Here is a 27809-nt window from a genome sequence, read left to right as displayed (position 1 = left end):
GTGTCCCAGTGTCAGTATCACATAAGACTTAACTCTTGTTTTCTGAGCAATTTGCAGCCCACTGCTGTAGTAACATGTTGAATTAAGAAATAATTTAAAAAATTGGTTTGACCTGTAAACAGAATTATGGCTCTTTGGTTTTGTGACAGAGCTAATATTTTGCTTTCAAATGAGGGGAAATGATACAGGAAAAACCTTTGCATTGAACTTCAAATACTTTTCGTTGTATTCAAATCCCTTTTTCATTAAAAAAAAAGAAAATCTGCATCCAAAGGACTGGTCAGGAAACAGCTGGAGTGAGAATGATTTGAAAATTTTTAACATCTTGAGTAAACAAGGTGATAGGAAACCAGATGCTACCAGAGTCATAAAGCAGGCATAAACCAGAGCTGCTGTTGAGAAGTAATGCAAACTAATTCCTGTCTCAAAACAAAGATGTGCCAGTATTTCAAATGACTTGTAAGCTCAATGACTATCTCGCCTTCTTTCACTTTGTCTTGGACTGTAAACCTTGTTACTTGTTGTCTGTTGTTGTTTTAAGCCCTTCCTCAAGGGACTTTCAACTTAAGCATGACAAACAGCTCTTTTGCCCATGGGGTGGGAATGGAAGCAACTTTCTAAATGGGGGGGTTGCACAATTAGTGTGTTCTGTTTAGTATATGCTGGAGTAACTTTTCAGATTAGGGTTTTCTTGGGTACTTATGCTCCTCCTTTTACTGCCTTTTTCAAAACTTTAAAAATTCTGCTTCTCTAAAGTAAAAAACCCATATTGAATACATATTCAATGTTAAAATGCAGCTACTCACACTCCCCAAGATTTGCTGCTAAAATGGCTTCAATAGCTTTCATGACCTGCTAGCAATCTTCATATTGAAAGTAAATCAAAAACTCTGCTGCTGAAAAATATGGGGGTTTGTTCTGGTAACAAGAAAATTATATGTAGAGAAACAGGAAAAAAAAATGCAAGCTATGAAATTAATCCAGTATGTGAGATAAATTGATAAGTTTGCGTGAAAATGCATTCACTGAAACACTGTCAAGGATAGTAAGTATTCTGTGACCCACCAAATTAGTATTAATTGTGGAAAGGAAAGTTGTTTCTCCATTGCCATCTTGTTTGCTAACCCTCATGGACATTTAAAGAAAAAGGAGGAGGCGGGGGCCGGGGGGGGAAGGCATGAAAGCATGCTGTACACTTCACTTATGTAACCCACTTCCACGTGTTTCTCTTCCAGTACCTGGCCAGCCTTGAAAATTGTGTATCAGAATAGAAGCTATAGATGTTCCTTCAAATGTGAATGAAATGTGCAACATAGCACTTCAGTGTAACTTTCATAACAGTGGCTTAATTTTCATAGTTCTGATTATGTGAAATGTACTTTAGTCTTAACTGACACCTAACTAGTAAATAAAAGATGTTTAAAATTCAGTCTTTATCAGCCACGTGTTTGCTTAAAGAATAAGAAATTCTGAATCACATAAAGTGACTGGGTTTATTAACATGTGATTCTCCTATGCAGGACACTGGAAAGATATGGATGTATTTTTCTCCACCCCCTGATTATTTGTTTGTGATTCACTAAACATTTCCATGAGCCAAGATAAAAATAAACTGTGATATGACTGCTTTTCTCCTCTTCTTCAATTGTAAAATAGCAGAGACTATAAGATCAGACACACCTTACCTAGTTTCATTTTCTACTTTTATCCTTTTAATTGAAACAAAGTGTGGGTTTTGTTTGTTCATCTTTTTCCTGACCACAGCTTTATCAATGAAGTTTTATGGATAAAGCATATGGAAGCTTTACTCCCTTGCCCCTGAGTTGGTAGTCTGCTATGTATAGTTAGGAAAATACTAAACATTTGTCTGTATACTCTTGTGTCTTTATCTGCTCTAGAAAGGTGCAAGTCAATCTGGGAAGCCATTAAAAATGACACTAAGTGCACTTCATGAAGAAGGCTCAGTATTTTAGAGAATTTAGACTGAGAGTGTAGGGTGATAAATGATCCAAAGTAGTCTTCATGTCACGCCTGTATACATCTTCAATGTGTAAAAAGAAAAGGCAGTTGCGTTTTCTGGGGCAGTTCTCCAAACCTGGAGGAAAATGTGATTACGTAGTAGTTTGGACAGAAAAGACTGAGGGAATAGATGTTGTCTTTCATGAGACAAGGAGTTGCAGGCATCACTGAGGCAGGAAGATGCAAATCTTTAGCAGGTTTCATTATGTTTGGGAGCTGGTAAGTTAGAGTAATTTATCAAGTTGGGGTGTTTTTTTTTTTGGGGGGGGGGGGGGGGATGTGACCTCAGCACGTCTTAGGCTTGTGTTAACAGGGGTTTTCTCTATTTTTTTTTTTTTTGTTGGAGGAGGTAAGAAAAAAAAAAGGCCTTTTGACATTTTGAGAATATTTGTGTATGTTAAGTTTTGAAATACTAAGTTAAAATTGTACTGTGATATTTGGCTGTTTGTGCTTACATGAAGTCTTTAACATTCAGCATGCTTTGATCTAGACAACAGGCAGAAAAGCGAAATTATTAAATGCTGAATATTAAATGCACAAACTTGTGATTTTTTTAAAAGCTTTTGTTTGCAAATAATGTTTATTCAGATCAGTGTACGATAGTGATATAATAGTTCATTTTCTTTTGGAAATCTTACTTTTGCACTGATCTGCCAGTGAATTAATAAAAATTTAGATTTAACATTTCAAATTTAGTTAATCTATTCAGATTGGTAATAGTTAAACACTGTGAGTAATTTCATGGAATTTAGTGCTGTGTTGGCCTGGGAGTGTAAAGGGCCCATTTTGATATTTGTAACCACTTCACTGTCTTGTTTAATTAACTTGGATTGGACCATACCATCTGCATGTGTAAGAGTAAACATAGTGTGTAGCAGAATAGTTGTGTGCAGGCTGGAATATTATATAGGGCTAATGGTATTGGTTTTGAAGCTGGGTTTTTTTTTGTATAGCCTCTTTTCCCATATAAGTAGAAAAATTCCTAAGGAGCAAATTACAAAACAGATTTACATCAACTTAGTGTGACTACTATGTCAGTTTGCAATTTACAAAAAGTACCTGCTGAAGGTGTGGGAAAGTGACATTATGAAATGTCATGAGTCTTCAGTATTTAACCTCCTTTTTTTCTTCTGAAACTTAATTTTCGGTGATGTCTCTTCTTCGCTAGTTAAGGGGAAGAAGCCATATGTTGCTAGTCTACTTTAAGGATTTATTTTACTAACAGTGGAATTAAGTAATAGCATGCATATTATTTTGATCTCTGGACATAGCTTATGATACACGATGTCATTCCATGTGTGCTTTCTCATGCACCCCAGTAGCCATTAGCCTCCCTGGGAAAACTCCATGCTGTTTCAGAAGAAATATGAAAGCAAATAATCACCACACATATTACTACTTAGTCTACTCTACCTTTGCTGGAGGTGTGAAGCAGTTAACCTTTATAAAACTTGTAAAGCTGTTTGTTACTGTTACTATTTGTTATTAGATTGATTGAAATGAGTATTTCCTTGTCCTACTTCTAGCTTCATGTTCTTGTCAAAGATCATAAAGTAAAAATGACTGCTGAGTTCTTGTCGTCATTGCAGCACCCAGACCACTTTAATTTAGAGATAACTGATAGCATCATCTTCATTTGATTACTTGTTTTCTAAGTTCTGATCTGGGTCACTTGTCAAGATGACAGAGCTGAAGGAACTCTAAAGCACGACTGGCTTTATACAGTTGTCTGCAACAGGCTGCAATTGCTTTTCAGTTTTGATTCCTAACTCCCATTGCTCCTTTTCCTCTACCTTACTCTCCCCTTTCTTTGAAATATATGAGACACCATTTGAGTGGACAGTTGAAGCATCAGATGCTCTGTCAGTAGTGTTTGCCTTCTACTTGGCCATAGGGGTCACCAGATCTGAGCAAGAAATTCCCCTTGTGTGCAGGTAAACTAAAAATCTAAAGCATTCTGATCTCCTAAAAATGCTTTTTTAAAAAAATTGTCAGGAGCTGAGAGTCATGGCTTGACTAATAAGTGTTGCAGGCAAAACATTATTCCTAAATGTTTACTCTTTTTGACATTAATACTGCCGGTATTTGAAGTTTCATTTGAAAGCAATGTCCTTTTTTTGTCTTGTTCCTTCGTACTAGGATTATTCCAGTGATGATACGAAACTAGAATACAACGTAGATGCAGCCAATGGTATTGTTATGGAAGGTTATCTATTTAAGCGAGCCAGCAATGCCTTCAAGACTTGGAACAGGTAATTATTCAGAACTTCTATTTATTAGCTTATTAAGATACTGTTTAAGCTAAACTCTAATCTGATTTATAACCTGTGCAACTCACTGATTCCACAGTTTTGACAGAACGCTCAGACAACTCCATTAATTAACATAGAGATGGCACTTCATTTTTACCTTATCTCCTGTCCTAGTTGTTTGCAAGCCTTTTTCTTATATTCTTACATCTTAGCCTGGAGAAGTCCTATGTATGGAAAACTTGCTTTGTTGTGTTCAGTCTGGCTCTGTAATTGCATTTTGGCCTTACTTTGGGGTTAAAACAGAGGAATCCTTATGATTGTATACAGTAAGCTATGTGAATGTATATGCTGGGAAAATAAGTGTTAGAGGACAAAGTAAAATGGAAGTTGGAAGCAGGGAAACGTAGTGAAGGACTCAAGTACTCAAGGACTTTAGTTATTTTTCCTGAAAGATAAGCATGCGATTGTTATCCTTTACAATTCCTGTCCTGTGCAGTGACTTCTGCTTAGTAGTTTTGTTGGTCCTGTTGGGAATTCAAAATATATTTAGTCATGTGTACTTAACAATGTGTATTTTACTGTTGTTTAAATATTTTTCTTCCTGAGTAGGTTATCTTTTGCATTTCCAAGGGTGTATGCTGTTTTCAAGGAAATATTATATATGCTGGAGCATTTACAGTGTAGTTTGATACAGTTCTTGACTTTAAAATTCAAGTTCTTGTGATACAGACACAACTATCTTGTATACAGACACAACAACTTTTTACTATCTTATACTCTGCAATTTTTGCAGCAGTGCTTCTTTTAAACTATACAAAGTGTTTCAAAAGTCAGAATGTCCGTTTGGATATGTGGTCCCTTCCAACCTTAATTATTGTATAGTTCCTTGAGCATCTTTGGAACATCACAAGTCTATAACAAATTGGGATTGCCTCACTTAAATCCATAGACTGACACATGGGGCAGTGGTGTCAGTAAGACTGTATCTGTATTAGCAAGTCAGGTGTGACTAGTATAAGGGACTTTTTACTTTGCGCTGCTTCTAGTCTGGTCTGTGGTCTGATTATCTGCCTGTAGTTGTAATGTACCTTCTGGGTTAGTTCCATCCAAGCAGAATTCAGAGTTCTCCAAGACAAAGGACAGCGAAGGGAGAAAAAACTGGGAGATATGCTTCAAAAGCACGTTCCCGGTCTGAAGTAAAGCATTAGTGTAAGCACACTGAGAAAAATCCCCAGTAACAGGGTAGGAAAGTGTCCTTTATTGGATTCTCAGCAGGCTGAAAGGATCCTTTTTCCAAGGTGTTTTGCAGGATTGACTTGGTAAGTGACTGAAGGCAAAACTCTGGCTCGCTTTCTGGGTTCTTCTTTTGGATAGCATAAAAGTCTTACTCTGCAGGGAGGTAACAGGAAGGAGCAGGACAGGAGTGTTGGAAGGTAGCTGAGAAATATTCTTCTTCCACGTGGCTTTGTACCTAGTGAAACTGTACATGTATCTTACCTTAAAATAGTTAGAGAATAGGATTCAATTAAAACTAAATTCTGCATGTTGGAAACTTTAATGGACACAAAATAAATATGTGGAAGTCATAATTAAATCAGGATACACAATGACATTCTTTCAGGTTAAGTTACAGGTTTGAACATCTATAATGAAAACATATCCAAACAATAAGTTATTTAAGAGCCAAGGTAAACAGCTCAGTAATGAGTCAGAGCTGCCTACTTTTACTATATAATTTATATTTGCTTACAGGTTTTTTCTTCTCTTTTTCACAGGAGTATTCAATAAAGCTAAACCTTTAACCTTTTTTTAATCTTAGATTCTTGATAACTTATCTCACCGCGATAGGCTAGTTGGATGCTTCAGAACTAGGCAGAGAACAGCACTGGATATGCTATCTATAAGATAGCATAAGAAATTGAATCAATCGTTTTAATTTTGTACTTCACATTCACAAACCATTACTAATTGTTATGAAACCACTACTACTATTACCATACATAAAATATATGTTTAAGACCTTAATGAAGACAACTATTAGTTTCTGAATCTTGCCCCATTTTTGATGTTTTAATAGAAATAGAGAAGTATTTTTCTTATTTTTATTTCTGAATACATTTGTAATTGATTGCTACATTGTAGGCACTGAAGTGGTCATTGCCACTTTCCACAGCCTATTTCCACTGATGGAATGCTTTACTTATATAATATTGACGTTTCAGCTGCAGGAAGATAGTACTGATTAAAGTTTACCATATTTTAGAGGTGAGGGTGTTTTTCCAGTCACTAGGTAGAGTACAAAAAAGGCCTGTGTCATTGCATTAAACTGTTTTGTGTGAAAAAATATACAATGAGATACCAAAGGAGGAAACATTTAGAGAATGATCTATTTTATATGGGAGAATTCGGGGCTGAAGTCAGATCTCAAACAGACAAGATATTTTTCAGTGTTCTTATCAGATAGGTAGTTTGCTGCTTCATTATATGCCCATCTTTGGAGGAGACGGGTGGAAAATCAACCAGCTGAAACAAAACCGGAAGAATTTGCCTAGAACTAAGTACTGGAATTTCCCGATGTTCTGAACCAAGGGTGATGGCACTGATCTTCCTTGTGAACAGCTGATTGCACTGCCAGGAGTAATATGTATTTAAAACGGTAGCTTCTCGTTTCCCTCTGTTGGTGTCAGTTGATATTTTGATGCTTCTAGACCTTTTCAAGTGCTCCTTTAAGACTGAATTAAAGTCACCAAAAGTCATTGCAATTACCGCTATTGGTGTATACTTAGCAGCATTAAAAACATAAGAGAAAAGGAAATGCTACAATGGATTTTGTCTGGGTTTGGCATGCATCAGTATCATTCTAGCTAACAATTATTTAATTGTGATGCTTCCGTGTATGTGTCTTGGTCAATGAATCCATGGACACCATAGTGGATTATGTTGGAAAAAGTCTGGTTGCTGGGGGAGAAAAAGATCAAAACCAATCTAATGAAGCCTTTTGAAGGGAGGGCAGATCTGTTCTAATGAATGAAAACTTGTTTTGTTTCCGATCCAAGCTAATTTCTTGCTAGGATGATGTAGTTTCTTCCTGGGGCAGCTGGCAACTTGGGTTTAATTGTCTGAAGACTTTAGTTATTTGGGCATTTGCATTGAGTTTGCTGTTCTTGGGATAGTTCTGCATGACACTGGCTTGAGAAACAAATAGTGTTTGAGCAGGTTATAATGCAAACCACAAGAGCTATTTGCAATTCAATGTTGCTGTGCTTTGAAAGGGATGGAGATTCTGCTATCTCTTTTTATTGTGACTAAATCCATAGTGTGTAATGTACACAAGTATTTCAGATAATATACTTTAGTGGAATCAAAATGATATCTTTATACTGCAAAGTCTTACAGTAACAGGTATGGAGACATTTTTTGAATGTATGTCTGTCTGTAAATGATGTATCTTATTGTATACTATTTTTCTTAAGGCATCAGTAACTGAAATCAGGTGTATTTATTATTGTGGAGCAGTAGGTGGAAAGCTGTTTTGGTTCCTAGAAATTGAAATGAAAAATAAGTCCATATCATAAAGAAAGATATGCGTGAATAAATATGTGTCGGGAAAAAAGCATTTGTCACACTAGTATGTTCCGGATAGTTTTTAGGTTGGATGTCTTAAATGTTTTCCTTCTTAATTCTGCTGTATAGTCAGATCATGCTACTTCTTTGCTTATTTTGCTCATTTTGCATTTTTCACTCCTTTTCCTCCTTTCCCTTATGTTTTAATCCTACCCCATTTTTTCACATGACAGGAAAAAGCCAGATCACATCAGGTACCAACCAGCTTCTTTTATACCTTCCCAATGTTTCTTTGGCACGCAAAAAGCTCTTAATTAACCCTGCATTTAATTTTGATTACTTGCAATGGATGTATAAGTGGCTCAGTCTAAGAAAATAACAGAAGGATTCTGCCTGGGATGCCAGTATACCTGCTCCTCAACACCTTTACAAGAATTAGAAAGATTGAGCTAGTTTTAGCTAAAAAGGAGTTAAAGCAAAGTTTCTGCACTCAAACTTCTGAGCATACAAGATCAGTGTTTTGACTTCTTCCAATTGTAGTTGGTGAGATTTTTCTTATCAACTGCATTGGAAATATAGATGTAACTTTTAAATGTTGTGCATTCTTAATCACTCTATTTTTATTTGCGTGCTGGTAGCAACTAGCGAAGAAAACCGTTTCCTTTTGAAAATCAATGACCGCAATTATTTTTTTTTATGTAAAACTCTAACCTAAATTTTGTATTTCTTTTTAGTATTACTTTCAGTTCTCAGAAATTGGAAACATTTTTCAATGAATTTTGTATTGTTTCCTATTTAACAAACTCTCTCCTATATCTGACAGAATGCCACATTGAAAGAAACTTTGATAATGGTCGGTACTTACTGCACACATGTTGCCTAAAGGTTTATGAACATTAATTCTTAGAAAAGGATAGATGTGGCATACCCTACAACAGCACCTTCAGTACAGACACTGAACCTCAGAAGTTCCTGGCTGTTTCTGCTGTAGACCCCCAGCAGTCTGTTTCCTACAGTAATGAGTAGGATTTATTGATGATACTTGGTTAGTATGAAATAACTCAAAGTTTTTGGCCTGAATAAAACTGCTGTGGTGCCGACACGTTGGAGGGGACTCTACCACTTTTATTTTTTCAAGCATATAATAAAAGGTATTAACTTTATTTTCTGTTGATGTCTATTACAAAAGTGTGATCTACAAGTTCTACTACATTAATTGTTGATCTTGTTCAATAGAAGTTTCTTAAAAAAAAAAAAAAAAAAACCACGAAAAAACACGAAAAAACCCAAAAAAACCCCCAAATTGAAAACCCCACACTTGGGCTGGACTGGAAAGTTCTCTTAAACAGATTTAACTACTAGGAAGAAAAGGGGCTGGAAGACTTTGAAAACTCTAGTCTAGAGTTTAAAGATAACATAAATTTGTTCGACAATTTGTGTGCTGACTTAAGCTCCAGTCTGATCAACTGGGTATATGTATTTCAGTAGCTCAGTAAATATTTATCCATAGGACAAACGAAGCATTGTGTTTATGAAGTTAATTATATGACCTAAGGCCATTATTAGGGATTTGCTCCATTGCATGTTATCTTGGGATGAGACTGCATTTTTTTTTTCCTTTGACTTAGACACTGCTTTTCATGTTTTTTTCTATTTGGTGTTATGTTCAAAAAAAACACATAAAAAGCCTGAGATTATTTTCCTTTTCTAGTCTGCTCCTTTGTTGAGATACCTATTTAAATATTAGCAATAACCTGCCTTATGCTCATAGTTGAGCCTTAGTTACCGCATCTGTGGTTTGGGTTTTTTTTTAATAGATGATTAAGGTGATACCTTTTAAATAGCAGTGACCAAAACTGTTAATAAATTGAAAAAAAAAATAGTTAACTTTTTGCATTATTCTTTTCAATTATCTTAACCTAAGATGACTGTTATTATGTTGGAAATCCAGTATTAAAAGAAGATCCTGTTGTTGCTTTTTAAATTAAATATATCTGCACAACATTTGAAAAAAAAGTTAAAAGGTAGAATCTCATCTGTCTATTAAGTACTAAATTTTCTAACAAATACTAGATTTTCTGTTTTTAATCTAACTTTTTTTATATTTTAAATTTTTCTTAACAATCTTTGTGTGCTTCTTTTCATGAATGGCTTGTGGTGGTTGAATAAATATATGGAGCTCTTGTTACTAATTGTAGTAAACTGTACCTTGAAGTTCAACAGCCTGTGGAGAATAACAAGATATGTTGCAATACAATATTTTGTATGCTGTTACCATTCAAACTAATTGGCAGTGCAGAAAAAAGTGATGTGTGGTGTCAGTGGGGTATTTGAGATAATTGAGGAATTATGCTACGATAAACATGTTACAAGCCTGAACAAAACAAAAAAGTGTAAATTTCACTGCAGGACTGAATTAGTTTTTATTCCCTTCATTTTTGTCAGTTCAAAACCAGTGATGACTGGTTAGCTTTTATTTTGTGCATCCCCAGAAGAGCTAGAAAGGGATGGTTATATTTGCTTTTTTTTTTTCCCCCTAATATTCAGTGGTCTGTTAAAACATAGTTGTTGGAGATCTGAGGCAGTCATAATTTTTCCCAAAATATGAATGAACTTCCCATTCTCTATGAATTGTATCCTATCTGAACAGTGAGTTTGACAATGAAGGATACAGTTCAGAGGAGTTTTTAAGTGTTACATTATCTTTTGCATTTTATAGGATGCTTTCGTTAAATCTTTTACTTGATGTTTTCCTACAAAGCTGAGTCTTAATTTAGGATCCTACTTAAAAATTTTTCATTGGGATTGCATTGGTTGTGTATGCAATATTATTATTTCAGCATCTAAAACTTTAAGAAATGCCAAATATAGAGAGACATTAAACCTACATGGGACAGCAACACTGTAGTATTTTCAGTGTCTCAGTAAGTTATTTCTCAGTTCTACTCAAGTGTTTCAGAAGTGAGTAGCTTACATAGTTTAATTATTTTTGTTATTAAAACTACCTGAATTTGTGCTAGCAAACAATTACTTAATTGTAGCTTGCTGCTAAAATATGGACATAAATCTTCTTTCAAATGAAAATGTTTTGTGTGATAGCTTAACTAATGTTGTCATAACATGAATGTGTTTGTTTAGGACTCAAATTATTTGAACCTTGCTTTCTTTTCTGTTTTGTCTGCTTTCCCTTTTTCATTATTCTCATGAAATACTTGCCAAAACTGACTGCGGCATTACTTTTGTGAATTCTTTTATGCAGTCTCTCTATAGACTGTGTTAGCACATTTCAGTCTAAGCACTGTAAAAGTAGTTACGTATTCTCTGCATGTCTCTTATTTGAATAGGCGCTGGTTCTCAATACAAAATAACCAACTGGTGTACCAGAAGAAATTTAAGGTAGGTATCAGAAACTGGCGTGGGACAGTTTGGGGTGTGGGTGATGGTTTTCCTGATGGATCAGGGGAAGGAGGAACAGTGCTGACATTGGCATCCTGTGTGGTCTTGAACAACCTACTTCATTTTCTAAATTAGTTTCTCCCTTTGTAAAATGAGACTAACAGCTACACTTGCAGATTTTGAGAATCCTGCACAGTGACTTGTAAGCACATACTTTATTTGCTGTGGCTTTTATTACCTTGTTGCAGAGAAAGTTTATGAAGAGCCTTAAAAGTTGTTGGTCCCAAAAGACATGTACACACTTGGTAGCAGCCACATACTCCATGCAGTTCTTTGAGCAGTTGCATTTAACTCTTTCAGGACTTCCTCTCTCCAGTTACTGCGTTCACATACCCGGTTTAGCAGTTGGGGAGAGGGGAGGGAAAAGAAGGCATGAAAGCATTTGTTACGAACAGTCAGGGATGCTATGGACATGTATTTAACGCTGAAAATGCAAGGTAGTGGATGTCTGTCTGTGCTGGTGGGAAAGTGCAGTTGTATGTTGCAGCAGCAAGTGCAACTCTGCCCCGAGCTGTGGAAGCCGTGGCCTTTTCAGTCGACTTTTGGACCCCTGCTCCTTTGGTTACTGTTCGAGAATCTGCTTTTGCACCACATAGTTGTAACTGTTCTTCGTGTTGGGAAAAAGCTAGAGAACTGTATGGAGAAGGCCAAAAAAAAAAAAAAAAGGGGGGGGGGGGGGGTAGAGTTTATGACAATTTGTTTCTCTTCAGCGTTACCAGCCCGGGTTCAGAGGCTATTCCTGGTTATCTGATGCCATCAGATGAAGGGTCTTCATTATTGTGGTTGGAAGTGAAACAGTTGACTTTGTGTGAGCACATCTGAGTTGGCCATCTTGTATTTATGAATTTCAGTTATGTTTTTATGTTATTTTTAAAAAGTGCCTTTAAAAGGCCGTTAGCTTAGAATAGAATTCTTATGAATTGAATCAAATATTCAAAACTACTGCATCCAGCTTCTGGGTTTTGTACTTGGCACTTATAATACTGCTGATTTAGGTATAATCTTTGATTTATTTGTGAGCTAATTGCATCTCTTAGAAAGTATCTTTGAACTCCTTTGGATACTGTTTCAATTTAAGGTGTTAATTATTTAGTAGATTGGATTGTAGGTAAAAAGGCATTATCCAAAATTTGTATGAAATTTTGATAAAACATAGTGAAGCATCAGAATTTATATAAATATTTTCTGCCAAGTATCTCCGATTCCACCTATTTACAATTTTATTTTTGGAGGAAAAAATTGTGTAAACAAGCAAATAGAATTAAATTATAAATAATCTAGGATTATTAGCAACTTTATCTTTCCTCTATGTGACCTGTTTTGTTAATTTTTGTCTCTTAGGATAATCCCACGGTAGTCGTTGAAGACTTGCGGCTTTGCACAGTTAAACACTGTGAGGACATAGAAAGACGTTTCTGTTTTGAGGTGGTTTCTCCTACAAAGTAAGAAGTGATGGAGCATGTTTATTTAAAAAGTAAAAAATCATTACATTCAGTTGTCTTGAAATGCAAGATTAATATTTCTCTCGGGATAGATCAAAACAGGAAAAGTATCTGAACAATTCTGTTTTCTGAAGTTTTGGCTAAGAGTAAGTGATGCTGTGAGAAGTGTTCCTAATATTTAGTTTTGGCATTAAAATAAACATACATTCTTGTGCCTTATGCATAAATGGCTTGTGGTTATGGAGCTGTTGTTGCTTAGTAGCTGATACTATCAAGCTGCTTAGTAACGTAGAAAATAGATCTCAGTTTCTCCAAATTTCTGATTGGTGTAATGAGAGAGAAACTTTATTAATAAGATGTTGTCTCAGTAGTGTTAAATTACATTTCAGAATGCACTTAATGAAACTACCAAATAAAAATATTGTTCTGCTCTAGCAGTGCAGTGTATTGGTTATATCTGGAGAAGTATAGCAGTCTTGCCACAGCCAGGGCGCAGGATGTTGATTTCTTATTGTTGTTTTCTTTCTTCGAGATGTGACCGTATTTAAATTTTTGATATAAGGTCAACCTGCTTTTTGGTTTAGATGTTATCTACACTCCACACTCCTACTTAGGTTTCTCTTAACAAATTGCTGTCCTCATGTTTGCAGCCTCAGTTGTGGTTCACTTTAACATGCATTTTGCTCCTGCTTGCCTGTATTTTTTCAGCCCTTAAGAGTTGGAATAGTTTTATACTTCATGACCTGTTTCCTTTGACTGTTGGTGTGAAAAGCTTTTCATTCTTTGTCAGAGAGCTTTAAAATCATTTTCTCTTGATCTCAGTGAATGAACTGCGTTTTCAAGGACTAACACTTGTATCTTGTGTAATTAGTCATGGAAGTAAATTGCATGTGAGGATATAAAAATGAAAAATTTGGAATAAGAAAGGGAATAGGAAGCTAAGCCATTTTCTGGGTTATTTGAAGAGTCATCAATGTGGTTTAACATTACCTGCAAATAGCTTTGAAACAAGGAGTTTGCAATTCATAAAGGGTCACTGCTTTATCTCAAAATAAATGGGTTTATTAGATGATGCCTACTAAACAATATAATTGAGGTGATAGCATGAAACTTTCTCAAGAGTCTGCGTTTTATTGAACAATGTGTTGTTAAATGTTAGTTGCTTGGTCAGTCTCTGAATCTGAGTACGCATGTATTTGTTACAGAAGCTGCATGCTTCAGGCTGACTCGGAAAAGCTGCGACAGGCATGGATTAAGGCTGTTCAGACCAGTATTGCTACAGCATATAGAGAGAAAGGGGATGAATCTGAGGTGAGTTTAAAAACCAAACAAACAACCCCCCTTTAGACACTGAAAATTAAAAATAGAGAAAACCTTTTTGATGAGAGGGAAGGAAAAAAAGAATCTGTTGTTTGTCTTCCAGTGGAAATGCAATAAAACTGAAGGCTATGATTTATATCTAATCTGTCTTTCACTCCATCTTGCTAATGTTAATTTTAGCCTGTATGTTTTAATGAGACTTTTCTGTAATGTGATTGAAATCCATAGGATTATTGGACACTCCTATATTCAGTTCTGTATTTCTTCTAAAAAGCTAAACTTTTTTTCTTCAGTTCTGTGGCTTTCCTTGGCCTTAAATGCAGAAGTTACTTTTCTAGGATTATAGTGCATTGTCAGTATCTGTAGGACCTTTATTTTTTTAATTTACTGTGTGCTTCTTTTTTTTGTTTCTTGTCTGTTTTTTAGAAACAGGAAAAGAAATCATCTCCTTCTACTGGAAGCCTAGAATCTGGCAGTGAGACAAAAGAGAAGTTGTTAAAAGGGGAAAGCGCTCTACAGCGAGTTCAGTGTATTGCTGGTAATGCCGCCTGCTGTGATTGTGGTTTGGCAGATCCTCGCTGGGCCAGTATCAACCTAGGAATCACGCTGTGCATTGAGTGCTCTGGGATACACAGGTTGGGAGCCCTTCAAAACTATACTTGGTTTGTGCATTGACTTAATTAGGAAGGGTGGCGTTTGCCTCTTTAAATGTACATTGAAGCAAAGTTAGAGACTGCTGTTTGTAAACAGAATTAAGGAAACTGCTTTATTTGCATGAACTAATGGTAAAGCTGTCTTGAGGTAAGGCACAGCCTGCAGTTACAGATTAATATTTTTTTCATGCTGTTTAGGAGCTTGGGAGTCCACTTTTCAAAAGTAAGATCTTTAACGCTGGATTCGTGGGAACCTGAACTTCTAAAGGTATGATAGGATTTTTGAAACAAGTTTCTATGTGGTACTTAGATTGTTATTTTAAAGCCACTGCATCACACAGTTCAATGCAGGAAACACTTGCATCTGTACCCAGTGCACGTCTTAAATTTTACACTCAAAAGTGCTTATAGTTGTGTGTTGGGTTTTTTTATTCACACTCTCTTCTAATACATGCAGTAGCAGTAGTCATTCTTGTTACAAACTTGTGAGTCAGAACAACTTATGGCACTTTTGGGTTCACAAACACACTTTGCTTATTAAGTTTCATCTGATACTGTCAACATATGAAAATGGAAGTCTGTTTACAGACCAATAATATAGTGGGCTGAAAAATTTTAGAAGTGCTATATCAGCCTAAAGCATGACGATCATACTTGAAGATTCAGATGTTGGCTCCTACAGCGAGATCTAGATTTCAAACTGCTACTGGCTTATAAGAGAACATTATGGAACTGCTCTTGTGTGCTGCTTGCGTGTCAAAATTCTAGCTTGAAATGTGGTTATGAAAATAATGTGACGCTGAAACACGAAAACAGGAACTCATGCATGGATGCGTGTGTGCAACTGAATAACTGATGCAAAGCATTTGTTTCTAACTGTGATGTTCTGGTACTTAGTTATTGCTTCTCTATTTCCAATGTGAATAGGAGTATTTCTCTTGTGGTTTGACCTTAAATAATTTTAGCATCAGTGCGTTCATGCTGAGGAAACAAACCAACCCCAAAACTACGCCCCTTGTCCTGTTTATGTAAATACCAGAGCTCAATATTCTACCTAGTATTAGAAGCAAGAAGTCTGTTCATTGCCATCAGGAAGTTGGACTTTATAGGCCAAATTCTCCTTAAAGTAGTATTTGCGGGCTGGTTTTTGTCTTTGGTCCTTTTTCTATAGACATAACAGATTATGTTTTAGCAAAAATGTCTGTTGGACACAGTGAATTGATTGACTTTTCTCTTGCCAGTGGGACAAAAATAGCTACCAGCAAAGCTGGTGGAAAACAGTACCTTTGTTAATGAGGCCTGCAGATGTCATTCTGATCGCACAAAAAAGATTCTTGAATGACAGATGGTCACTTTTGCAGTGATTTTTCAGAAGAGAATGGCAATTTAAAAGAGTAACTATATTTTTTTGCTGTGTTACTTGGAACTATGTCTCTGTTCACTGATGATTTCATTATCGTGACATAAAACCATGCTTATTTTTGTAAGTACGCTTTTACCAGTGAAAGTACGAAGTTGTAAAAATAGGCTGAGTGAGGTTAAAAACAACTAAATAGGTAGACAAAGCCTTTTGCAAATGTATTTGAATTTATTTATTTTGCTTCATAGCTTATGTGTGAATTGGGAAATGATGTTATAAATAGAATATATGAAGCGAAGTTGGAAAAAGTGGGAGTAAAGAAGCCACAACCTGGAAGCCAAAGGTAGTAATTTAGTAGCCGTGCCTCCTCCTTTTCTTGTTGCTTCCTTCAGCCTCCAGCTTTAAAAGATGCTGCCACTTAACTGTGTAACACTCCTTTGATTTACTCTTTGTTTCCCCTTACCACCAGTGTGTTTTGCTCTCCCCCTTTTTTTCCCCTCTTTATCTTTATTGGGTATTCATCCTGTTGGTTCCTTTTGGCTTCTCGTCTTCACTTGTTCTTTTTCTGATCTCACTCCCTCCTTTTGATGACAACTCTATAGCATCCTGCTCAGTCTCATCAATGTGGGCATGTTGATTTTGTTTCCTGTCTACTTTGCACCATTTGAGCCAGCTGTACTTGGTCTGTCAGTGCTCCTGGAAGGAGCCTGTGCCTTTTGTTTACAGTGACTTTGTTCTTGAGTTTGACTTTTGTTCCCTGATCCCCAGAATGCTCTTTTCTTTCTGCCTACGTTGTATATGAGCTCTGCTGCTTTACAGCAGCCTTCTAATGATTGTATTGCTGTCTACCATTTCTCTGATGCTAATTTCCCTTTGAAGGTAGTTTCCTAATGTTTTGTTCTGCTGTATAAGGTGTCTTTTAAAACTTTTTTTACCAGTTTTCCAGTTCTGTGCTGCTTGCTGTCAGGCAGTTTTATGGTATAGAAAACAGCGTTTTATAAAGTGTTGGCAATTTGGAGATGATAGTAATATAAATAAAGTAGGAGATTTGCAAGATATTCCTTCTAGTGGTAACTGCTTTTCAGCAGTTTCAATAGGAATAGTTTTATAGCCCCTTTTATCAGTTTGTCACAACTGGTGTGTGTCTTAAGATGATAACCTCAGGTTACAAGAAAAAGTATTTCAGTATGCATTATGGAGCTGGTGGCTGTGCCTACCTGTGGTTTGTTATTGTTATGGTTCTCTTGTGCAATCTTGATGTTCCTTTAACAAATGTTGCAATTTATATTTACCTAAGAAACTAACAATATGCTATATTGATAGGTTATTAACAAAGTAAAACATGTATAAAGGATTAATACCAAGAAGTGGTAGTTGGACTAGATGATTGTTGTAGGTCCCTTCCAACTGAAGTAGTCTATTCTATTCTAAGTAACATACAGTAGCTAATGCTTATTTATTCCACCTACCACTTTCTAAAGTATACCTGAAAGAAAATTTACGTATATGAACTTAACAAAATCTTTGTTAAGTTTTTGAGCCTTATGCAAAATTTAATCAAGAATCCAGAAAGAGTTAGACAGCATGCTCTTCATCTTTCTGAAAATGTGTCATCAGTGTGCCTTACGTGCAATGCCAAACTACAATTTTGGTTACCGGCTTTAGTATGAAGTGGATATTCTTTTAATACATGAAACTGTTAAAATACTAGCTTGCTAACTTCAGGGATTTTGTACATGACAGGCAGGAGAAGGAGGCATACATCAGAGCAAAGTATGTGGAAAGAAAGTTTGTAGAGAAACAGTCTGCATCAGTATCTCTGCTTGAATCTGGAACAAAAGTTTTGCCTCAAAGTCAGGAAGAGAAAAGGCACAGTGGCCCTGAAAAATCCCTTTTGGCAGGGGAACAAGGTGCAGCATCCCAAAAAGGTATTTACACACTTCTCTCCTTAGCTATAGTACACGTGTTCTTTTTAAAGTAACATTTTTGTATTAACTAATCTGCCTCATGCAGAGAAATTGGAATTTGTCTTTGGGTCATAGCCTAGTTTAGAAGTATAGGGGAGAAAAGACATGTTCAGAGATGTGCATTTTGAGGTGGGGAAGAGTTTAGAATGAGGATGCTTACCTTTCAGAAACATATTAACCACCTTCTTTCCTCCGTATTTTCATCCTTCTTAATTTTTCCAATAACGATCTCTCCTGCCCTATCCCTTCCTTACTGCCTGCTTTGTGCTTTGCTAACTTGCATGTCCCAGCGGTTGCTGTAAGTAGCGACGAGGCGAGGCGGGAGTCTCTGTTCTGTCCTGATGAACTAGATTCACTCTTCTCCTACTTTGATACCTCTTCAAAACTACGTAGTAGTAAGTACTACAGCTGTGGCGTGTTCAGTATTTGCACTAGTGATCCATTGTGTGTTGTGGCCATCTCCCTGCCTTTAATCCATTGTCTCCTGCTACTGCATTGCTTAGTGTTTTCATGAAATAATTTAAGCTTTTTTACTTATCCTGATCTTTTCATTTCTAATAATCTTTAACATTTATTATTATTAGAAATGTTCTGGTTGCAACATGGGACTTCATATTTTTCTATGGATATGTTAAGAATATTGAATAGTCAATAAAAAAATAATGTATTCAGGACCAAGTATAAGAGCTTGCTTTATTATCATGGTGTCTGTGATGAACAGGTAACTTACAGTCTGCATAGTAATTACAGTTTCTCTCTAAAACAGTGCAAAGCAGTGACAGTGGGATCCAGCAGAGTGCTGATGACAGCAGAGAACATCTTGCCTCTACTATATCAGCTAACAGTTTGTATGAACCAGGTGCGTTAGGCTTTGTACTTCAAGATGAAAAATTAATCACTTCTTGATAGCATGCTCTTATCAAAGAGATTAGTACTTGGTGGTACAATTCATGTCTCTTCTATCCTGGTGGGCTGAAATATTATTAACAAGGGTAATGATTGCTTGAGTGGCCTTTCTCTCCTCCAGGCTTGGTAGCAAGAATGACATTGAATCATTCTAAATGAGTTCAGAGAATTACGGGGTTTTTTTCCAGTCAGATGATACTGAGCCAGAACTTTGGGTTTTTTAGCAGAGAGCAATGCTGCATTTTGATACAGACAAGTCTCCACAGAAATGCATAATCCTTTTATAAATAGTTAAATCCTTGGAGATGGAATTCCCGTTAAGTCACAGATAATAGGCTTTTATGTGTTATTTGAGCATTCTTGCTTAATGTTTCTGTTTTCCACTTAGTGGAATTGACCATGTCTTCAAACATTACCCCCTCCTTATTCTAAGTTCTATAAATTGATTGATAAAATTATTTGCTGTCTAATATTAGCATCCTGGGCTGACAGATGTATTGAGTATGGCTTGTCAGAATATCTGAAACACTTATTTATAAAGCAAACTTATTTTTCTACATCAGAGCACTCTTCTGAGGTATGTTTTAAATCCAGTAGTTTGCAGCTGTGGTTTGTAGGCAAGCAGCAGGTGGCCTGGACCCTTTCCTTGACTGCATTGTAAAACATGATGCTGTAACTCCTGAAAGCTTATATGTAACAATGTCTTTATCTCCCAGACTTCGCTCTTTATAACTTTTATTGAGATGAAAAGAAAGATTATGCTTTAGTCCAAGAGATTATAGCCACAGTGAGTAATTGGTAAATGACAATGGCATCTTTTAACAAAAACTAGGTCAGAATCGTATTAGCCTCATATTTAGGTATATCAAGCTGTTGCAGACAAAGATATATTTGTATGACTGCATCTCTGCAGGAAATTATTCTTATTCATATCTTGCAGTATAGGATAAAACACACTTCTAACCTCAAGTAATTTCTTAGAAATGACTTGGACTAGGTAGATTGAAGGATACTCAGTCCTTCCAGTAATGTGGAGAGAATGTTTTCTGGGCAGTAATAATTCTGTGAAGTGGCCATGCCTGAATGCTGGAACAAGCTAAAGGCATCTGTGACTTCTCCTGGCAGAATGGAGCAACTATGCACAGCATTCTGCAAAACCTGAGCTACCTTATGCCAGAGAAATTACATTTTTGTTCAGAATTCCAGGAGGTACCTTTTAAAAACAGGGATTACAGATAAGAAGTTGTTGTGTTTTTGTTTTGGTTTTTTTTTCAGAAGGAGACAAGCAAGAGTCCTCTGTGTTCTGTGACTCCAAACAGCCTAGTCCAGGATTGCAGCTGTATCGAGCTGCCTTTGAGAAGAATCTTCCTGATATGGCAGAAGCATTGGCCCATGGAGCTGAAGTAAACTGGGTCAACGTAGGAGAAAACAAAGCAACACCACTCATTCAGGCAGTGAGAGGGGTACGTGATGTACAGCACCGACTGATGCGGGAGGAGGGGAAGGGGAATAATAGGGATATTTCTGTGTCACTGTTCCTTTTGAACTGCTTGCTTTGCTAATGAATGATAATGTGATGCTGCAGTTATCTTTACAATATTCTCTCAAAGTTGTTTGTGAACTATTTTTTCCTGTTAATGCTTTCTTGGGAATTATATAACCTAGTAGCATTTAAATATGATATGGAAGCAATTCCCTTTTGTTTCCTTTGCCACGTGACCCAGTGGTGAGAAGGCAGAAGAGGTTTGGCTCTTACTCTAGAGGTCTGGCGCTGAATTGTTTCTTTGCTTTGATTCTGTAGGGTTCATTGGTTACTTGTGAATTCTTGCTGCAGAATGGGGCGAATGTGAACATCAGGGACATGAAAGGAAGAGGGCCGCTGCACCATGCCACAGTTCTAGGACACACTGGGTAACTTACTGCTCCAGGATTTGTAAATGGCCATCCTTTACTGTAGACATTAATGTGAAGACTCATGAGTTTTTTCTTGTTTTCTTCAGAAATATGATACAAATGGGAGAAATAGTGCTGTCTGAGGGCCAAGGCTTTTTCTGACTTGTTGCACTAAGAGCGTATCTCATTTCAAACTGTACTGCATCACATCTTGCATTTTGGAATCAGGGCTTTTAACTGAAACCCTGTACCGGCTCAGTTCAAATGAGGACTTAATAATCTGGTTGGTGGTGCCCAAACTCTTTGCATGAATGAATTCAAAATAGACTGCAACAACTTGGGAGAGTTTAAGATGTAAGCTTAGTCAGTATGCCCTGTTTATAAAAATGAAGCATTACAATAACAGAGAAAAATAAGATCTGTTTCTACTGGGTAAATCAGGCACCTGTGAGCTGTATTTTTTCCTGTATTGATTTATCGTGCTCAGTGGTTCTTCTCTGTTGTGGTAAAAGGGATTAGGTTTTTTGGTTCTACAACGTAAGATGATACAGGAAGGTAGAGTCTTGCTTCTAAAGGGTTCAGCTCCTTGCCGCGCTAGTGTGATCTGAGTTAGGCTGTCTTTCTAATGTGGATTAATTAAAGGTTTTGCTTACTACTGTGTTAATGTCTTAATTGTTCTAGATGAATAGCACTGTTTTGATAATGTTCAAGAGACTTTTGGCGACTTAAGCCAAATATGTCGCATCCAGCTTGAATTTATTTGCTTTTTTCCTTTATTGTTGTGAAAATTATTCTTACATGGTTTTTCTAAACAGGCAAGTGTGTTTATTCCTAAAACGAGGAGCAAACCAACATGCCACTGATGAAGATGGGAAAGATCCATTGAGTATAGCAGTAGAAGCTGCAAATGCAGATATTGTAACACTGTAAGTTGTACGTTCTCTTTTTGACTGAAGTAACTAGGTTTTCCTATTCTGTTCCAAGTTAAAAATACAAGGAATGTGAAAATTCCATTACAAAAAAACAGGGAGAGCAAAAGAAAAATCAGTGCAGTATCCATAGGTGACCTCACTGTGAGATTTAGGAGTGCATTGCAGGTCTTGAATTGCAATCTTTTTTAGTGTCTTAAAGATGACATTGTTCTTTTTTTCCTAAATTGTAGGTTGCGTTTAGCAAGGATGAATGAAGAAATGCGTGAATCGGAAGGACTCTATGGACAGCCAGGTCAATACTCTACTAATAACCATACCGAAATGCAGTATAAGAAGTGTATTCAGGAATTTATCAGTTTACAATTAGATTCTTAGGACTGGAGGAAAATTTAAGATAGGTTCATACAATAATGTTTTTTATAAACAACCGACACATGTTAAAGTTCCATTGAAATTCACTGGTGTGACTTTGTCAGGTTATTTAGGGGACCTAAAAGGAGAGTTTTTAAAGTACATTATGATAGTAGTGTGTGTTACTACAGCCATTACTAACCTCTTTTGCTGGTAGTTGTCTGCAGTTTTCTCCTGTTGATGTTCCATTGAAATTCACATAATGTTAGGGTTTACCTGACATTATTTAATAGCGGCCTTCTGACCTGGGTTGCTCAGAGACGGTTGAGGAGTTCATCTTAACTACAGGACACCATTCTCCTTCCTGTGGAATGGTCCTCTTTTTCTTTTTTTTAAGAAAAAATGCTTGCACACCAATGTAAAAATGTACATCAAATATTTCAGAATAACTCTGGACAGAAATAGGAAAGTATTGTTTCCTCAGATTTTATTTTTAAATATTTTTATTTGTTAAGATACAAATAAGAAACAAAACAGTCATTCTTAAGTATGTATTTTTGTATGCATAGTATCTTACCACTTGATTGGGGGGGAAAAAAAAGGATTGGCAGCCATTTGAGCCAACTGGTATAAAGTAACAAATTATATTGAATGAATATGTGCAACGTTATTCTCGGGCACTCAGTCCCAATTTACACTATGTTCTGATGTGATATTTACACAAGCCATTTCTTCTATTATGGTATGCTTCCGTAGGAACCTAATTTATTCTCATGCAAATATCAATAATGAAGGCGCACTTGATTGTCAAGTTAGACAGCTAAAAACATGCTGCTATGCCTGGTAATAGTGAAAGGCAAACCTTATTTTTAAGGTCAAGCACTGAGTACTCCTGGCTCACTTCTGTAAAGCCCTTATGTATTTTTCCACTGATTCATAAGGATTGTGTGTGCTTATGTCTTTTACCAGATTGGAGCTGGAATATATTCAAGGGGCAACATTGAATCTCATGTCAATATCCCAGATGAACTCTATTAAATAAACCAAATGTATTTATTTCATAAAGTTTCTCCTTAAGAATAGATGTTTTTCAAATTTATTTTTAAACAAATCTTCTAGAAAATTCAAGTTAAAACAATAAAACTGCTGTAGACATTCAGACATTCAAATGCTTTCTTTGGCAGAGCAACAGATAATTTAAAAGTATATATTTGATTATGAGCTTAAATGAGTCAGAGTTCCCCACTCAGAAAATGCAGCAGGCTACGTATATGAAAAAGTCTATTGCCAATTTGGCCATTTTGAATGTAGAGCTATTTTCTGATATAATGCATAGTACTTCACTGACAGGCTGAAGGTAACAAATACTGAAGCATTTTTGAGTCTCATTTATTTTAAGAGGTAAAAATATTAACTATTGGTTTCAAATTGTAAAATGCCTTTTTCTTAAGGGAGATAGGTATTTTGATTCAAAAGCTCTGTGCGAAATCATAAATCAGTATTTTAGATCATTTAATGGACCTACCATCCAAAATTATTATAAACCAGAAAATGTTTTTCTATGGTTCATACAAAAAGCCTTAGCTGGTTACTAAACATTACAAATGTTTAGTAAAATGTTTCATTTGTAACAAATACATGCACTACTTACATAAAAATATGAATGTGTTTTAACTGGAGATGGGGGGAGACTACTTTCCCCTGACATCTTGTTTAAAATATTTTTTTAGACAGATTCTTCAATTAGGTAGATGAAATAAAAAGCTGGCGGAGTCTTTCTTTGAAAATATCTTGACCTTTCTATCAGTTTGTATTACAGTAGAATCTAGAGACTGAGTTGATACAATCTGGTCCAGATATTTTACAGGTAGTATCTGAGCCTTGTAAACAAGCAAGATTGCCAATGGAAAGTAGAGCTTGCCCAAAATCATATCATATAAATAAATATCTGAATGCAAAATAAATAGGAGCATATCATTAGAGGAATTTTTTGAAGTTCACGCCACGGGCTGTAGCACAGCATCCCAGACAGGAGATCTTGCTCTGTCTTTGAATTGTGTAGCTCTGCTCTCCTTGACTCTTTACTCACTGAAGTCTCTTTTAAAAGTTGGAGTAAATATTTGAGTGTTTTAAATGTTACTGTCAGCTAGCCTGCTAGAAGGGTTGTGTAAATGTGTAAGTGTAAGCACAAAACCTATCTCTGCTGTCACAAGGTATGATACCTTTATGTGGTCAGAGATGAGGCAGGTCTTTTTCACTGCGTATACATGTTAAATTACCTGCACTGCCCTTATTTTAGAACTCCTCTTTTCCAAAGTTACAATTCTAGAAGAAAATAAGGATTTTCAAGACAATTGTATGTTTGCTCGGAGCTATGTGAGGGTAAATATCAATGTATGACTTTGCTGTCATCAGAGTGAAGCCAACTGCCTTTTTCTTTGCTTTAGTAATGCAGTTGATAAACAATTACTAATGTAGCTAATTGCATCAACATTTCTGATTTAAATATGCCCGGCTGGTTTGAGCTACTGAGAGAATGTGTGTATTGCTTTGCAAGGTACAGTTGGTCTTCCAAAATATTCCTAGAATGGGAACTAGCTGAAACTAGCTTTTTCCACAGAAAGTTTGCTTCTGGTGGTAGAAGCCATATGCACCATTGTACTGTTTCTTGTGTAATACTTGAGTGCTCATCTTCTGGTGCTACAGTATGTCTGCTAACTATTTGATATTAGTATTGCTACTTTTTCTTCCTATCTTTTCTTGAATGTATGATGTGTGCCTTTTGAGTTACTCTGGTGTTAAATGGTAAAGCACTGTTATAGTATTTTTGTACATAAAATCTGCACTTTAGTGAAAACGTTGCTTGGAAAGGGAATTTCCAGAATTCAATTTTAAAGTAGAATTTTAAAATAATTATAAGGTTTACAGTAGTATTTTAATGCAGCACACAGACTAAAGGGGCACTTTATTTTAGTCTATTTTTGTATGTGGTATTTTTGTTATGCAATAGAGCCAAAACCAGAGCCACAGTGTATCTTGCAAAAATAGCTTTTGGTTTTGTCTTTCAAGTTAATTTGAAAGAACCAAATACGGCAACTCGAACTACAGTAGTAGTTGTTCACCGGTGGAACCCACTTCTGTATTAAAAGCATAATTGCTTTTACTTACAAGCTTGATTCCACTTTGCGTTCCTCACAGCTATTCTTTTGGTGAATGTCACAACTCCCTCCCTGCTGTGCTTATCTCCCAGGGCAAACAGTTATCAGAAACCATTACAATAAAATGTGTCCTGTGCCTGCTTCATCTCTAGAACATACTTGAAACTGAATCTGAAAACCAAAAGGGAATTTCACGGGAACTGACTTTTCCCAGTAGAGCAGCATTGAATGCATTTATTTTTTAAAGTCTGGGAAGAATTGTGTCATTCCATTTTTATATAAACCCATATGCGGTGCATGTTAAATGTTTCTGGAAGGTCAGTTATCATTTCTGAAAGTATTCAAATGAATGCAGTCTCATGTCCAAAAAAATAGTAGTTCTAACATTGGAAATGTGCATTGAGATGGAAAAACAAAACGGTGTAACCTTTTGCTGTGATGCCAACTTCTAAACAAAAAAATTCTTTTTAAAACTACCATTTATCATCATATTGGTGGTGGGGGGGGGAAATCTTCATAATCAACATATACATTGGGAGAGACTTCAGGTTGATTTCTTTGTCATGCTATTAATCAAGCTATCAGCAAGGCACTGTAGTGCCGGGATCTTGTCCTGTGTGGTCATCTGTGTTGGGAAGACAATAAAATTTGGATGGCTGCACAGTTTGTGACCAGACCAAATGTTTTATGTATTTAATTCCCTTTGAAGGCAATAGGATATAGTTCATGTTTTAAAGTGAAACCTGAACTCGAGGCCCAAAATTCTGCAGCAGATGAAAGAATGTGAAAATGTCCATTTTAAAGTGGCAGAAGAATGACTTGGCAAGGACTCAAGAAGTAATCATTCCTGAATGTGTTTTCTTGTGTAGACAGGGAGGGGGAGGGAGACAGGCCTGGTGGAAATTGCTGCCATCCCTCATTTTTGGATATGTACTAGTAGTCGGGTTGTGTTTAAGCACAAATGGTGAAGATTTAAAAAAACAAACAAACAAAAAAAAAAACCAACCCCCGCCCAACCAATGAAAGATGTTTAAGGAAGGTATCATCACTCTTACAGATAAAACTAAAAGATGTAATGAATTTTCAGTAATGCATGTAAAAAATTTATATTTGCTGAAGTAATAGACCAAAAGGATTTATGAACAGTAATTTCTCTACTTAGAATTGCTTTTTTTATACTATTGCTTGCTGATTGTTTCTTTCATGGAGAGTTCTGTCTGGCTATAAGACTTCTGACCTTTGTTTCCAAGTAAATCTTTCTTTATGCCAATTCTGCTTTTCTGGAGAGAATCTTGTTTAGCACCTCCTTGCAAAACCAAGGATTTTATTCTTTAACGGCTAATAAACATTTTTCTTTTTACATTGCTTTAAAATGCTTTCATTTTTCCTTTCTAACTCTGAACTTTCCTCTGTGTGGCTGCCCATGAGGTACTATTTCAGGTATAGTTTGGCTTTGTTTAATTTGCTTATACAGAATGTGCATGCCAGTAAACAGTCCCAAAGAGTTCACATCAGCATCATTCCATCTATAAGCAATCTTTATACGTGAATAAGCGTTAAACAGTAATTGGTAGCACAGTAGGGCATTTGTGCAATGGTGGGTGATGTTAACTATCACAAATTGTTTAAAACTGTTTCACTTTTCTTTTCTACCTAGGAGATGAAATTTATCAGGACATTTTTCGTGACTTTTCTCAAATGGCGTCAAATAATCCAGAGAAGCTAAATCGTTTCCAGCAGTCAGATTCCCAGAAGTCTTAAGTGTCAAGAAGGAAAAGAACCTGATCCTTATAGTGCAAGTCTTTTTTTACTTTAACAGAATGAATTATATATGCATTTTGTTAGTTTGGATGAAATGACCACTCTAATGTAGCTTTAGATTGTGGTAGCTGGGGAAATGTATGAGTTGTTTTATGTTCTACAGTACGTATACCTCAGCAGTTGAAGAAAATGTTCGGGTTTTTTTTTTTTAAAAAAAAAAAAGGAATGCCTGCTAGCTCAGTATAAAAATAGTACCTGTTAGCAAGTACGAAGTTTGTCTGCAGTTTGTACATAAAGTTAGCAGTGCGTAGCTGTGTGCATTGCAGACTCGGGACAGCAGGATGGTCAGACCCGCTTTGTGATTTAGTATCCTCTGCTGTCATCTGTCTCCCCGTTGCCATCAAGAATGTGCCTCTGACAAGAAGGTCTGGGTTGCATTTTCTGGGACTGTTGGGAAGGGAAATTGGATAATGACTTACTGAGTTGTTCTGTTTGTGGGCCTATAACTTAACCTACACTGACTCTGGTTAGAGGTAGGCTGTTAATAACAAGACATGGTAACTCCTGCTCTTTTGCAAGCTCTTTCACAGTGGAAGCTTTAATACCAGGCTGGCCTTTATGCTAGTGACTGCAGGTCAGTCACAATAGGTATATATCCTGGAGGACCAAACTTCTAAGAACAGTCTGTTTTCCTTTTTTTTTCCTCTTAAATTCAACTTTCTGTGCAGCGAGTATACTTTTAAGCATGTGGAACCTTTCATGAAAAATAAACTGA

General features: G+C 36.2%; 1 protein-coding gene across 1 annotated transcript in view; it reads left to right on the top strand.

Annotated features, from left to right (window-relative positions):
* The window catches only part of ACAP2 (ArfGAP with coiled-coil, ankyrin repeat and PH domains 2), a 43890-nt gene extending 16527 nt beyond the window's left edge, over positions 1 to 27363 (top strand). The window contains exons 8-22 of the mRNA XM_009883374.1: positions 4159 to 4271; positions 8069 to 8089; positions 11180 to 11231; positions 12633 to 12733; positions 13939 to 14044; positions 14480 to 14688; positions 14905 to 14974; positions 16315 to 16409; positions 17810 to 17976; positions 18800 to 18892; positions 20215 to 20402; positions 20741 to 20850; positions 21648 to 21758; positions 21995 to 22056; positions 26931 to 27363. Of these exons, the coding sequence (XP_009881676.1) occupies positions 4159 to 4271; positions 8069 to 8089; positions 11180 to 11231; positions 12633 to 12733; positions 13939 to 14044; positions 14480 to 14688; positions 14905 to 14974; positions 16315 to 16409; positions 17810 to 17976; positions 18800 to 18892; positions 20215 to 20402; positions 20741 to 20850; positions 21648 to 21758; positions 21995 to 22056; positions 26931 to 27034 (1602 nt within the window). The 3' untranslated portion in view covers positions 27035 to 27363. The remainder of the gene's footprint in view (positions 1 to 4158; positions 4272 to 8068; positions 8090 to 11179; positions 11232 to 12632; positions 12734 to 13938; positions 14045 to 14479; positions 14689 to 14904; positions 14975 to 16314; positions 16410 to 17809; positions 17977 to 18799; positions 18893 to 20214; positions 20403 to 20740; positions 20851 to 21647; positions 21759 to 21994; positions 22057 to 26930) is intronic.
* Positions 27364 to 27809: the final 446 nt, after the last annotated feature.

Source organism: Charadrius vociferus, unplaced genomic scaffold (genome assembly GCF_000708025.1).
Source record: "Charadrius vociferus isolate BGI_N301 unplaced genomic scaffold, ASM70802v2 scaffold214, whole genome shotgun sequence".
NCBI classification, from domain to species: domain Eukaryota; kingdom Metazoa; phylum Chordata; class Aves; order Charadriiformes; family Charadriidae; genus Charadrius; species Charadrius vociferus.
The sequence above is the reverse complement of the archived record's forward strand: the minus strand, read 5'-3'. Positions and strand labels throughout refer to the sequence as shown.